A 12475-nucleotide genomic window follows, 5' to 3' on the forward strand; every position below is an offset into this window, starting at 1 on the left:
TGCTGATCATCCCGGCCCACATTTATTAAACACTGAGCTCCCCGCACCGGGAGCAGCCAGCGCCTCCGGACCGGGGATGCTCCAAAGATCCGCCAGCATGCCGTGGCTGCCGCATCTGGAGGGGCTGGCGGAGGCACCGCCGGGCCATGGGGCTACCAGAAGAGGGGCAGGAGGAGGAGGGGAGCCACGAGCAGGGCCAGGGGGCTGGCGTGGGTGCTGGGCGCCGAGTCCCACTGGTGGCACGAGCTGTAGGGCTCGAGGCAGGCAGCGTAGGCCATGACGTGGGCCACGTAGGTCTGCTCCTGCACGCCGTGGAAGAGGTGGGCCATGGGGCCCTTGGCCAGGATGGCCACGTCCTCACCGCCGTGGGTCTCGGAGTCGAGGGGCACGGCTGCCTGCTGCAGGTAGTCGAACTGCTCTGGGGAGGGGAGAAGGGGGTGAGGGGAGGGCGGCACCGGTCCCCAGCCCCATCCCGCCGCCCAGCCGCGGCCCCCGTGTCCTCACCGACCACGCTGCTGTTCACGTCCTCCCGGCCTAAAGGCCCCACGTAGCCAGGCCCGTTCCCGTAGAGGATGGACGTGTAGTTCTTCAGGTCAGCGGCTTTTTTGGGGGCCAGGCCTGCGGAGGGGAGATTGGGGGGGGTTCAGCCAAGAAACCCCTCAGATGACCTCCCCGGTCTCAGCCAAGGTGCCCCCGTGAGGGCAGTGCCCAGCGCCAGGCTGTATCCTGCTCTCGGCATCACTCGAAGGCCTTGGAGAGCCAAAACGGAGCTTCCCAGGTGGCAAAATCGCCCCCACGGCAGGGCGCTGAGCCCAGCTCCCCCTGTGCCGAACCCGCCACCTACCGAAGATGGAGCTGCCGCGCAGCGTGTAGCCGCCGAAGGAGAAGACGTGCGAGTGGTCGGCGGTGACCACGGTGAGGGTCTGCGCCTCGTCTGTCAGGGCACCCGCCCGCTCGATGGCGCGGTCGAACTCCACTGCCTCCGTCAGCGCCTTGTGGGCCGCGCCGTCGTGGTGGCCGTGGTCGATCCTGCCGCCTGCAGACAGGTGCCGCCGGTGGGCCAGGGGCCGCCGGGGTTGTCCCACCGCCTCCCCACCACCACCACTGGGCCCAGTGCTCCCAGTAGCACCGGCACCGGGAGGCCGTCTGGCGGCTGCCGGAAGGGATGAGGCCACCCTGCTCCCGCGCGTCCCCCAGCTCTCACCCACCCTGGTGGCACCGGCCCCGACTTACCTTCCACAAAGAGGTAGAAGCCGTTGGGGTTCCTGCTCAGGATCTTGATGGCCGCCTCCGTCATCTCGCTGAGCGAGGGGTCCAGGATGGTGTTGCGCGTCAAGTCGTACTTCAGGTCGCTGGGCTCGAACAGCCCTGGGAGGTGGTGGTGGGGGGACACGGAGGGGACAGGCTCACCCCCGTGGCTGAGCTCCGGTGGGTGCCAGGGCCGGGGGTGGGCGGAGGGGGTCGTTACCCATCAAATAATTCACTTCGGGGTTCGCGGCCGCCGCCAGCATCTCCGTCCTGTTCCAGACATAGCGGGCGCCCTGCAGGCCAAGCCTGGGTGGTCAGCGGGTGCCGAGTCCCCCCTCGGGGTGGCCATCGCCGGAGCAGTCCCTGCATCTCACCCACCGGCCTGGCCTTCAGCCACATGTCGATGAGGTTGAGCCCGTCCTTGCGCATCCCGTTGGTCGTGGGGTAGCTGGGATACTCAGGGTCCTGTGTCCCCACGGGGGTCATGTACTGCCGGCCGCCCCCAAGGATCACCTGGGGGAGGAGATCGGCCCGGCGTCAGGGGGGTCCCGCGGGGAGGAACGGGGAAGGGGTCTGCGGCGGCGGTGGCGCCGGCTGGGCGCACTCACGTTGATGTCGACGTTGTGCACGAGCTGCCAGGCGATGTCCTTGCAGCCCTGCCTCAGCGCGTCCTCCGGCATGCTGGCGTCGGCGTACCAGTCGCGGTCCACCACGTGGGCGTAGGTGCCCGAGGGCGAGGCGTGCTGCACCCGCGTCGTCGTCACGATGCCCACCGCCTTCCCTGCCGCCCGCCGCCCGCCGTCAGGCCGCGCGCCCAGCTCCCCGGCCTTCGGGATGCTGGCGGCGGCGGTGGCGGGACGCCCCTTCTCCCCGCGAGCCACCCCCTGTCCCCCCCCCCCCCCATTACCGGCTTTGCGGGCTCGCTCCAGCACCGAGATCACCTCGTTGCCCGCCGTGGTGTTGCACTGCAAGTTGCGGGCGGCCGCGCTCAGCCCCACCGTCTTGTAGTTGCCCTTCACCCCGCAGAGGTACGCCGTGGCCGTGCCCGCGCTGTCGGGCACCTGCCGGTCCACGTTGTAGGTCTGCCAAGGCCACGGGGGACGGCTCAGGGGAGGAGGCCGCTGCCGGAGGTGCCCCCCACCCCACCTCTGCTGGCAAACGGGGTGGCTACTCTTGCTGTGCCCATGGGGCAAAACCTGGTGCCCATGGCCCCCCCTGCCCCCACGGGCACCGCTGTGCCTGGGGTGGAGAGGATCTACCTTGGAGAGAGCCACGTAGGGGAAAGCATCCAGGGTGAGGGGTGTCTCGGGGCCCAGCTTCCCCTGCATTTGCCCCTTTAGGATCCGGGTGGCCGTGATGGTCGGGATCCCGAAGCCTGGGCGAGAGAGAGGCCCCAAGTCACCCTCCAGACCGGGCGCCCTCCCTGCACCCCGGCCCTGGCTCCGCAGGGCAATGGCTGTGGCCGCCGGGAGGTGCCTGGCAGCACTCACCGTCCCCGAGGAAGAGGATGAGGTTTTTGGCTTGGCTCTGCTTGGGTTGGAGCTGCAAGGAGGCTTTGATGGCCTCAGCTGCCTGCTTGTTCCAGAAAGATGGCTTCTCCTCCTCCGCTGTGAAAGGGCAGCTTCCCTCAGACCCAGCTCGCTGGCACCCACTCCCCAGGGCACCCCACATCCCTGGGCATCCCCAGGCCTGCTGCCTCCATCAGGCTCCTGGCCATGGGAAAACACAGTGGGGAGTGAAAAGCCATGGGAACCCAGTGGGATGGGGGCCAAAGCCATGGAGGGCTACAGGCATCTCGCATCCCCCCATCCCCAGCCCAAAAACCTTAATCCCTTGCGGAAACAAGCCCAAGGTCCCCAGAAAAGCAGGGATGCACCCCAGCACCCATTAACCCTCCCAGAGCTGCGCAGCCCCTGCTCCTCCCCAGATCCACCCCAAGGGCAGCCCATGCCCTGCCGGATGCCCCCTTTCCTCCCCAGGGAAAGTGCCCTGGGCCCGTTCCTGCCTGGGATGATGGCGCTGCCGAGCCCAGCCCAGAGGCCCAGGCAGAGCATGAAGGGTGCCAGGTGCTGCATGGTGGTGTCTGGGCACCCGACGCAGCCAGCAGAGCCTCTGGCACTAGCAGAGCCTGGAGTGTGTTGGGGGGGGGACTTTGGACCCGGATAAGTGGGGTGTGTGGCGGGGTGTGGAGGGGCCAGGCCTTTCCCTGATAGCCTGGCGTCATGCTGGGCAGCCAGCACAAAGGCCGTGGGGATGGGCTACCGACGGCTTTTTATCGATCTGGCCAGTTCCTGGCACTGGGGAGATGGGTGGGTGGATTTGGGGCTGCAAACAGATGCGAGGCGGGGTGGGAGGATGGGCAGTGCCTGGCAGGGGTCATTCAACTCCCCGAATGTGGTGCCGCAGGGCCAGGTGAGGAGGGGACAGGGTCCTGCGTGCCAGGGATGCTCTGGCCAGGGGAGTGCAGTGGGCAGGGCTGAGCGTTGGACCTGGGGCTGAGAGGGCATCAGGAGAGCTTGTTGGGGAGGTCACTTGTGCACTGAGCAACTTTGTTCTCTGCCCCACACTTCCTCAAGCACAAAATCCACTCATGCAGATTAAAAGTCCTTGCTCAGCCCTTGCCAGGATGGTGCCAACCCCTGTGCCAGGCTGCACCCCAGCCTGGTGCAGCAGCTCGAAGTCCCTCAAGCTTCCTGCGACCATCCTGTGGTGGAGGGGCTCCCAACATCCAGGGCTGAGGTTGGGGGGACAGAGCCTCCCCTCTCCCTTGGTTCATCTCCTGCTTCATCCTGGTGCCTCCGGTGTTGCATGCACCCTGACAGGGCCCATGAGCCATGACCAACAGGGGAAACTGAGGCATGGGCGACTCCTTAAGAAGTAACCACAGCTGCAAACCCCTGGAGGGGAGATGAAGTTGAGTGACCTGAGTTTTATTGCATTCCCTGAGGCTGGCCACAGTGGGGACCTGGCCACCAAGAGGGCAGATCGGGATAGGAGTGGCCAGGTTGAAGCACGTCTCTCAGCCCCCTGCCAGGTGGGAGGCCACGCAGAGGGCCAGAAGAGCGAGCAGGGGCTGCGAGGAGCACCGGGGGCTGTGGGACGCCCTGCGGGACTCCCCACAGGCGGGTTCGGCGGCGTAGGGGTCAAGGCAGGCGGCGTAGGCCAGGACGTGGGCGATGTAGTGCTGCTCCTGCACGCCGTGGAAGAGGTGCGCCATGGGGCCCTTGGCCAGGATGGCCACGTCCTCACCACCGTGGGTCTCTGACTCCAGAGGCACGGCTGCCTGCTGCCGGTAGTCCTTGTCTTCTGGAGGGGGGGCAGGAAATACGGGGCTGGGAGGGGCAGCACGCTCCCCAAGCTGTCACGTCAGAGCAGCTCCCTTTGCCCAGGTTTTGGGGCAATTCCTGCCCCGGTGGCACTGGGACCCCACATGGCCACGGTGGCTGTGGCTGCAGGATGCTGTCCCCAGCACCCCTGTCATCCTCGCCCTCTTGCGCTCCCCGGCAGCCTCCTACCTGCAACTGGGAGGCTGGCAGCCGGGCGGCCCCCATCGTGGATGCTGTAGCCAGGCCCGTTGCCATAGAGGATGCTGGTGTAGGCTCGCTTGTCCTTGGCTTTCTTGGGTGCCAGTCCTGGCACCAGAGTGGGGAAGAAGCACAGTCAGCCCCTGTCCCAGCCAGGTGCCTCTCCCCAGCACCCTGGCTTGGCTGGCTTAGCCTCCGGTGGGAGCAAAATGGGGGTGCCAGAGCAGGGAGACTCACCGCCCCTCGCCAGGACCCACCGAAGATGGAGTTGCCACGCGGCGTGTTGCCCCCAAAGCTGAAGACGTGGGAGTGATCAGCTGTGACCACTGTGAGGGTGTCGGAGGGGTCCGTGAGCTCGCCCGCCCGTGCCACAGCCCGGTCCAGCATGATGGTCTCCATCAGCGCCTGCTTCGCCCGGCCGCTGTGGTGGCCGTGGTCGATCCTGCCACCTGCATGGGCAATGTGGCTGTCATGGCCTCACCTGCTGCACTGCACTCTGGGGATGCCTACCCACCAACGGGTATCCACATCCCACCTTGCACCTCCCAGACACCTGCCCACCACCTGGGACCCACATCCTGCCCTCTCTGCCCCCAGCTGAGGCTGCCTGGGGCTACTCATCTTCCACGAAGAGGAAGAAGCCATTGGGGTTCTTGCGGAGGATGCGAATGGCCTTTTCCGTCATCTCCACAATGGAGGGGTCTGTGGAGGTGTTGCGGTTCAGCTCGTACTTCATGTCCTTGGGCTCAAAGAGGCCTGGGGGAGTGGAGCAGGGGACAGTGGCAGGGTGGCATGTCACAGCACCTGGGTCAGCTAGTGCCCTGCAGCAGGGTCCACACTGGACCCGCTTTGTGCCATGGCAGCACCCCTGAAGCACGGACAGGAGACATTGCCTGTGATGAAGGCAGTGATGCTCTTACCCATGAGGTGGCTCACGGAGTCATCCTCAACTGCATCCAGACCCTTCTTGTCCCAGACATAGCGTGCACCCTGCCAGTGAGAACGGACACGGTGCTGATGGCTCACACCCATCCCGCAGTGCCCAGTGCCAGCTCCCCTCCGCCTTGGCTCAAGTACCTCCTTGGAGCTGAGCCATTCAGCAGTCAGATTGAGGCCGTCTTTCCTGATGCCATTCTGTGCTGGGTCGTCTGGGTACTCGGGGTCTGGGGTCTGCTTGGGGGTCATGTACATCCGCCCGCCACCCAGGATCACCTGGCAGGGGACCGGGGAGCTGTGACCCGCACTGCCACCACTTGGAGGTCCCAGCGCCAAGGGGTCCCAGCCCTGCAGCTCAACAGATCCCCTCCGCACATTTCTGGGTCACCCACATCCCCTGTGGGGGGGCACTGGCATGGCCTTGCCGTGCCGTGGGGTGCCCACTCCCCAGCTCACATTGATGTCCGTGTTGTGCACCAGCTGGTAGGCGATGTCCTTGCAGCCCTCCTGCAGGGCCTCTTTGGGCATGTTGGCATCAGCATACCAGCTCCGGCTGACTGAGTGGGCGTAGGTGGCCCCAGGGGACGCATGCTGCACCCGCGTGGTTGTCACGATGCCCACGGACTTGCCTGCAACATGGGTCAGGGTTTACAGCCAAGCTGGACAGAGAGCCCGTCTGGCCCAACACAGCAGGGGATGTCCCTGGACTGGGCTCTCCGATGGGGGCACCCCACTGTCCTGTACCTGCCAGCCTGGCCCGGTGCAGGATGGAGTCCACCTCGTTGCCAAAAGTGGTGCGGCATTTGCCATAGACAGCCGCTCCGCTCAGCCCCAAGGTCTTGGCATTGGTCTTCACCCCACACAGGTAGGCAGTGCCCGTGCCAGCGCTGTCGGGCACCTGTCGGTCGATGGTGTAGGTCTGAAAGCCAGCAGGGGGTGAGGGTTTTGGGCAGTGGGCAGCACGGGCACTGCCACTGGCACTGCCCCACTCACCTTGGCCAGGGCCACGTGGGGGAAGGTCTCCATGGCCAGGACACTGTCCTCGCCTGAGCCGCCAGCCAGCTGCCCCTGGTAGATCCGAGCTGCAGAGACCGTGGGCAGCCCCATGCCTGTGGGCACAGCAGAGCCACAGGGTGGCAAAAGGCCAGGATCGGGGCCTGACCTTGCCTAGGACTGGCAGGGGACACCCTGCAAGGACCCTGCAGCAGGACCATCCCAGGCCAGGCAGTGCCTTCTTGTGCCACCACAGGGACACTGCTGGGGAGATGTCCCCATTCCTCAGGCTGCAGGGCACCAGCCCCATCCTCTCGCCAGCTACTTCAGGACATGGCTCTGTCCTCTCCCTCTGCCTCTGTTTCCCTGCTGATACCTAGAGGCGCCGAACGGCCCTGGAACTGCTGTGCCTGTGAGCCAAGGGGCCTGGCAGGGACCCATGTCCCTGCCCTGCAAGACACAGTTGGGCTGACCGCTGGGTCAACCAACCTCCGAGAAGGGCTGAGCAATGGCCCTGGGCACCAAGGCCCTGTCTGGAGACAAGGCCCAAAGACTGGGACAGCCAAGGGGAAGGAGCAGGGGAAAGGGAAGGAGGTGTCAGATGGGGAACAGCCCTATTCACAGGGTGCAGGCCCTGAGGGAATTAGGGAATGAGTAAGATCCCCCCCCCCTTTCCCTCCCCAAGGGTCAGACATGCTCCAGCCTCCCTGAGGACCCCAGGGACCAACTCGCCCCTCACTGCACTGGGAACCCCCTGTAAGAGTGAGCTGCCCAGCAGGCCGTTCAGGAAACTGAGGCATGGACTTTGGTGATGAGTTTGGGACCATGCCATGGGTCACAGCTTTGGAGATGCCTTGCTAGGGACCATCTCTGGGCTGGTTCTGCGTGTTGGCTCCCAGCTGGACACCAGGAGGGTCTCTGAGACACCCCATGTCCCTGATCTGGGGGACTCACCATCGCCCATGAAGAGAATGATGTTTTTGGCTCGCCGTGCCACAGGCTGCAAAGCCAGGGCCAACTCCAGCCTCCTCCTGGCCCCTTCGTTCCAGTAGCCTGGCGTCTTCTCGGTGCCTGGAGGCGAGCAGGGGGATGCAGAGGTCGGGGCTGTGTCCAGCGCTGGAGGCACTGCCATGGGCCCTGCATGGCCCTGGGCACCCTGAGGGCCTTCAGGGGCAAATCCCCCTGGGAGACCAGGGTGGGCATCTCTACCCAAGTGAATTTAGCCCATTCTCCAGGGGCCTTGGAGGGGCCAGGAGCCATTTGGGGATCAGCCAGGCCTTTGGCAACCCCAGTGTTGTCCTGCATCTGTCTGCAGAGGGGAAAATTGAGTCATGGTTTGGTTGGGAAGTGCCTTACACCTCTCCACCGAGGGCACTGGCCACCCAAGTGTCAGCCCCACGCAGCAAGTGTGCTAAATATGGAAACCACGACCGGCCACGGTTATCGATTTGCTTCCTCCAAAACAACCTGGCAAGCAGCACTGTTGGTGACATGAAGGGGCAGCAGGGCTGGGGATGGCTGGGGACAGGGCATGGCTCAGGCAGGGCTGAGACAAACCCCCTCGAAGGATGGGGTCCCAAAGCACCATGAGGCTCTTGACACGGCCAGGAGGGCTTGTCCTCGCTGGGTGCCTGGGGCTAGGCCCCCACCATGGGGCAGGATAGTCCCATCCCTCCGGAGATCAGTCCCCTGGGGAGGTGACAGGGTGCCCCAGAGAAGCAGCACCGGCTCCAGCACCTCCCTGCCTGGGGCTCCCCCCCCCCCGCTTCACGCGGCCCCTGTGGGAGCTCTCACCTGAGGCCACGGTGGAGAGCCGGGCGAGGAGGCAGAGGAGGAGGCAGCTCCCTGGGGAGAGCGGCTGCTCCATGCTGCCCACCCTGGGGTCCCTTCCTGAATGCCGCCTGCGTCCACGGGCAGGGGGGCAGCCCTTTATGGCCCTTCCCTGTCCCGCCGGAGGGCTGAGCCCCGCTGCGGGTGAGAGGACGGGCTGATAACATTCAGGGACTGTCTCCCAGCCCTGCCCAGGAACCTCCCAGTGTCCCCAGCCCTCCCTGGGACCATCCCCCCCGGGGCTGAAGGACCTCCAGCCTGTTCCTGGGGCAGGCAGGGCCCCCGAGGCTGCTTGGGGTGTCCCAGGGCCCCCCGGCTCCTGTGCTGGCCAGGCTGCCATCTGCAGAGACCCTCAGGGAGGTAGGGAGGGCGCAGGGCAAAGTGCTGTTATTGCAGATATGCTGAGCCTGGGAGTTGGACTGGGCTGGATTTGACTTGTTTCCCTGGAGAGACAAATGCACAGCCGCAAGGAGGGGGGACACTGGCCTGACAGACAGGGGGAGGACATCTCACCTTCAGTATCAATGTCCTCAGGTCCCCTCTCCCAGGGGACACAGTTACACACAAGCCTGTCAGGGCCCTGGGACAGCCCGTGCCCATCTCACTGCCCCTTGCCCACCCCTACATTGGGGCAGCATGTCCTCCCCTGGGGGCAATCGGGGTACCAGCTCTCATCCCACATTGGGAAATACCTGCTGTGGGGCATGGGGAAGAGCTCTGGTTCACCAAAGTCGGGTGAATAGCAGCAAACCCATGGAGGAGCAGGCTGGTTTGACCCTCTCCCTTGTCTGAAGTTTGAGAGGTGATGTCCCACGCTGAGCACAGCTGGAGCACAGGAACGGTGGGCCATGGCACACGGAACCACATGTGATTGCTAAAGGTCACTTGGAAGGACGCTGTCAGCAGCACAGGCCATGGGGACTGCCGGTGACCATGAGAGCTTTTCCAGGTCACCAGCTCTCGGGAAACATGTTGTAGACAGCCCTGATCCATCACAGGGCCAAAAACCTGTTCCTGAGCAGGGCAGTCTGGTTTGGCCAGTTTCCCACTGCTGCAAAGGGCAGAGGCACCCATGCTGAGGCCACGTTTGTCACCATGAACAAGCCAGAGTGAAGCAGGCCCCCTGTGTTCCTCTCCCTGCCTGGTGTGATGGATCCACCCCCTCGTGCCAGAAGTCAATCCCTCCATCAGCCCTTGCTCATGGTTGCTTGGCCCTGCAGGGATGACGAAGCGAGGCAGCGAGTGCTTCGTCCCCAGGGACATCCTGACAGCAAGCACCCTGAGAAGGGCCATCCCCACTGGATGCGATCACAGCTCCACAGGCTGCCTTGAGCATCCCGAAAGGGGCTGGATCCTCCCCTCCACAGAGGGAGAGCCCAGCCTGCTCCATGACACCATGTTTCCAGGCTGCCTTCACCCTGTGCCAGGTTGGCACAGAGACATGCCGGGAGGTCCCTGAGCCAGGAAGAAAGGAAACGACTGAAGGGAGTTGAAGAGCTGTTCTTGCTTGTTGGAAAAGACTTGGTGTCCTCTCACCCGTGTGCCTGTCCTGGAGCCCGGTGCCAGCCTGTGGCCACGGTGAGCATCAGCTCTGGTCGCAGCTGGGCGTGAGGGCTGGCGTGGGACAGAGCAGACAGGGGACATGGGGACAGGCAGCAGGGAACAGGCCCGGACGAGGGGCTGGACGCTTGCTCTCTCGAGTGGAAGAGAGAAGCGAGGACGTGGCACGTGTTTTTCAGTCTCCCGGGATGATCTATGTGTGAATGCCAAAACAGGCCCTCTCCACAGCAGGCAAAGTGCAGCCTCGGGGTGGGCGCAGAGCCCGGGACAGCCCTGTCTCCGGCAGGAGGGTCCCTGAGCGGAATTAGGCTGGAGGCCAGGGTGTGAGCAGCTGGAGCAGACACCCAGAGGCTCCTGGTAAAGGATCAGACTGAGGGATTAACCGCTGGAGCACGAGTCGGGAGCACACGTCTACCTGATCCCCCCCACCTTCCGGCTGAGCAAATACCAGGCTGGGGGGAGGCAGGCGACACAGCTTGGATTTCACAACTGCCTGGGCAGCGGCGAGCAGGGGAAGGCACAGGGCTGCCCGGGAGATGAGTTATTGCTAGGATTCCTGGCTGGGGAACGTGGAGGAGACAAATAAACCTGCACACAGTCCCCCACGCGGCTGCTGACCCGGCTTTTATTACATGATACACAACCCAGCACGAAACCCTCTTGCACGGCCCCTCGGCCTCCTCCCACGTCAACCCGCCCAGGAACGTGGAGCCAAGCAAAAAGCGTGGCAGCCCCTCTCTGCTCCTGGGGGACACATGTCCCCGCTCAGCCCCCGCCGCAGGCACCCAAGGTGGCAAGGGATGTTCACCCACTGCCTTAAAAAAAAACAAACATAAAGCTAAAAATATCTGAGAGTAGAAATGCTCTGTCCGGGGGCAGGTTCAGGCCCTGAGCCCTGCTCCCAGTCTGACAGGCCGAGTTAAAATCCAAACCAGAAATAAAATAACATTGGTTTAAAAATCAAAACCCTGAACTCCTTGTCAGTCCTCTCCGTCCCCCATGGGTGTCAGTGCGGTGTGTAAGGCCTGGGTGGTGACAAACTGTTGGCAGCAGGGAGCAAGTGGAGGCCAGATGCACTCACTTCTCTGAGCCCGGTCTCTTGATCACGGCACTGTATTTGAGCGGGACACCATCCGACTTCAGCACGACCTCCACCAGCGTGAAAATGGTGATCACCTTCAGCGAGGGCAGAGAGAGAGAGAAGGGGGTTTCTCAGGTGGGTTGGCACCAACCCGGGGTTTGGTTAGAGCCGTGCTGGCTTTTGCTGCCTCTGCTGCAACATCCCCCAAGGACCGGGGCAAAAGGGCAGGACAGCTTAAAACAGCTCTGTTGGGATGGAGGGTGCTCACAGGGCTGGGGTCGGAGCAGGTCTGTGCCACTGTGGCCCGTTTGCCTGCGCAGCATCTTCAAGGGCGATGCTGCAGGGCAGATTCAGCCATGCCTGGGCTGTGCCACCAAGCCTGCCAGGGAACCCAAACCAACTGAAATGAGCCTCACAAACTACATCCGCACTTGCACCAGCCTGATCAGGCCCTTGATCTTGTTCTCTGCATGGTCACAGAAGAAGCGTGGGAGATTGTGCTTGGCTTTAGATCCCAGTCTCCCCTAAAGCCTGTCTGTGCCTCACTTCCATCCAGAAAATGCAGAACATCACTTAATAAAGTAACTTGGCAAAGTGCCAAAGGAGAGCAGCCATGAGAAGGGTTTTCCAAATGATCTTAGTCATTTTCTCAGCATCCTCACAATGAGGCAATGACCTCTCTTGACTGTATAGCGAGAGGGGACCCGGGCAGGGAGCATATTGGATGAGACACAAGGGAATAAAGACTCCAGAAAAATCAATTCCTCCTGCTCAGGAATGCACTGCTGCCTGCCATTGCCTCCCCTGCCCTCTGAATCAATCTATGCATGCAATTGCGCAGATTAGAAACCTGAAGCATTGATCAGATCTACTCACAACAGTTAACGGGCTGGCTGGGACATCAAGAAGGGGCCGCCTGCAGCCCCTTCTGCAGAGGTCACGGGATTATCTCCATCCAGAGAGGGAGAAAGAGGCAGCCGCATCCCAGCCAGCCCAGCTCAGCTCAGCATCCTCACCACTGCCTTCGGGAGCGCCTGCTCATTTACTTCCCAAACTCCAACAGGTGGGTGGCCATGAACAGGCCATGGTGACCACTGCACGGCCGTGGCCTGGCATTTGCAGGATCAGCCTCTTGATATCTGTGTTATCTAGGACCACCTCCCCAAGTCTTGCTCTGCAGCAGTGCTCCAACAGGGCCATCTGCTCAGGGCTGTTATGAAGGAGGAGCAGGCATGGAGCCACCCAGGATAACCTTGTCAAACCCTTCCCAACTCATCCAGCTCCTGCCACTCCAGATTAACCA

The 12475-nt window shown here is 63.3% G+C and overlaps 3 protein-coding genes across 8 annotated transcripts in view; all 3 read right to left on the reverse strand.

Moving 5' to 3' along the window:
- Positions 1-3382, reverse strand: LOC106483779 (intestinal-type alkaline phosphatase). Of its 2 annotated transcripts, XM_067301733.1 has the most exons (11): positions 3254-3382; positions 2739-2855; positions 2508-2623; positions 2156-2330; positions 1857-2029; positions 1627-1761; positions 1469-1541; positions 1234-1368; positions 845-1036; positions 505-618; positions 1-418 (listed from the first exon to the last, which is right to left on the reverse strand). In XM_067301733.1, the coding sequence occupies exons 1-11, from the start codon at positions 3321-3323 to the stop codon at positions 153-155; spliced, it is 1566 nt and encodes a 521-aa protein (XP_067157834.1). In that variant the 5' UTR covers positions 3324-3382; the 3' UTR covers positions 1-152. The 2 variants fall into 2 exon arrangements, with proteins under 2 accessions (XP_067157834.1, XP_067157833.1); XM_067301732.1 differs by having other exon boundaries at positions 2156-2623.
- Positions 3383-4175: 793 nt separating this feature from the next.
- LOC106483803 (intestinal-type alkaline phosphatase-like) lies at positions 4176-8853 on the reverse strand. Its single transcript, XM_013941820.2, has 11 exons — positions 8496-8853; positions 7656-7772; positions 6702-6817; positions 6453-6627; positions 6165-6337; positions 5850-5984; positions 5693-5762; positions 5394-5528; positions 5030-5221; positions 4764-4880; positions 4176-4554 (listed from the first exon to the last, which is right to left on the reverse strand). Exons 1-11 carry the CDS (start codon positions 8566-8568, stop codon positions 4268-4270), a joined length of 1590 nt encoding a protein of 529 aa, XP_013797274.2. The 5' UTR covers positions 8569-8853; the 3' UTR covers positions 4176-4267.
- Positions 8854-10700: 1847 nt separating this feature from the next.
- Positions 10701-12475, reverse strand: part of DIS3L2 (DIS3 like 3'-5' exoribonuclease 2) — a 204414-nt gene continuing 202639 nt past the window's right edge. For all 5 annotated transcript variants that reach the window (XM_067301734.1, XM_013941819.2, XM_067301738.1 and 2 more), the window contains one exon: positions 10701-11267. In XM_067301734.1, the coding sequence (XP_067157835.1) occupies positions 11169-11267 (99 nt within the window). In that variant the 3' untranslated portion in view covers positions 10701-11168. The remainder of the gene's footprint in view (positions 11268-12475) is intronic.

The sequence above is a fragment of the Apteryx mantelli genome, chromosome 9 (genome assembly GCF_036417845.1).
Source record: "Apteryx mantelli isolate bAptMan1 chromosome 9, bAptMan1.hap1, whole genome shotgun sequence".
Classification (NCBI taxonomy): domain Eukaryota; kingdom Metazoa; phylum Chordata; class Aves; order Apterygiformes; family Apterygidae; genus Apteryx; species Apteryx mantelli.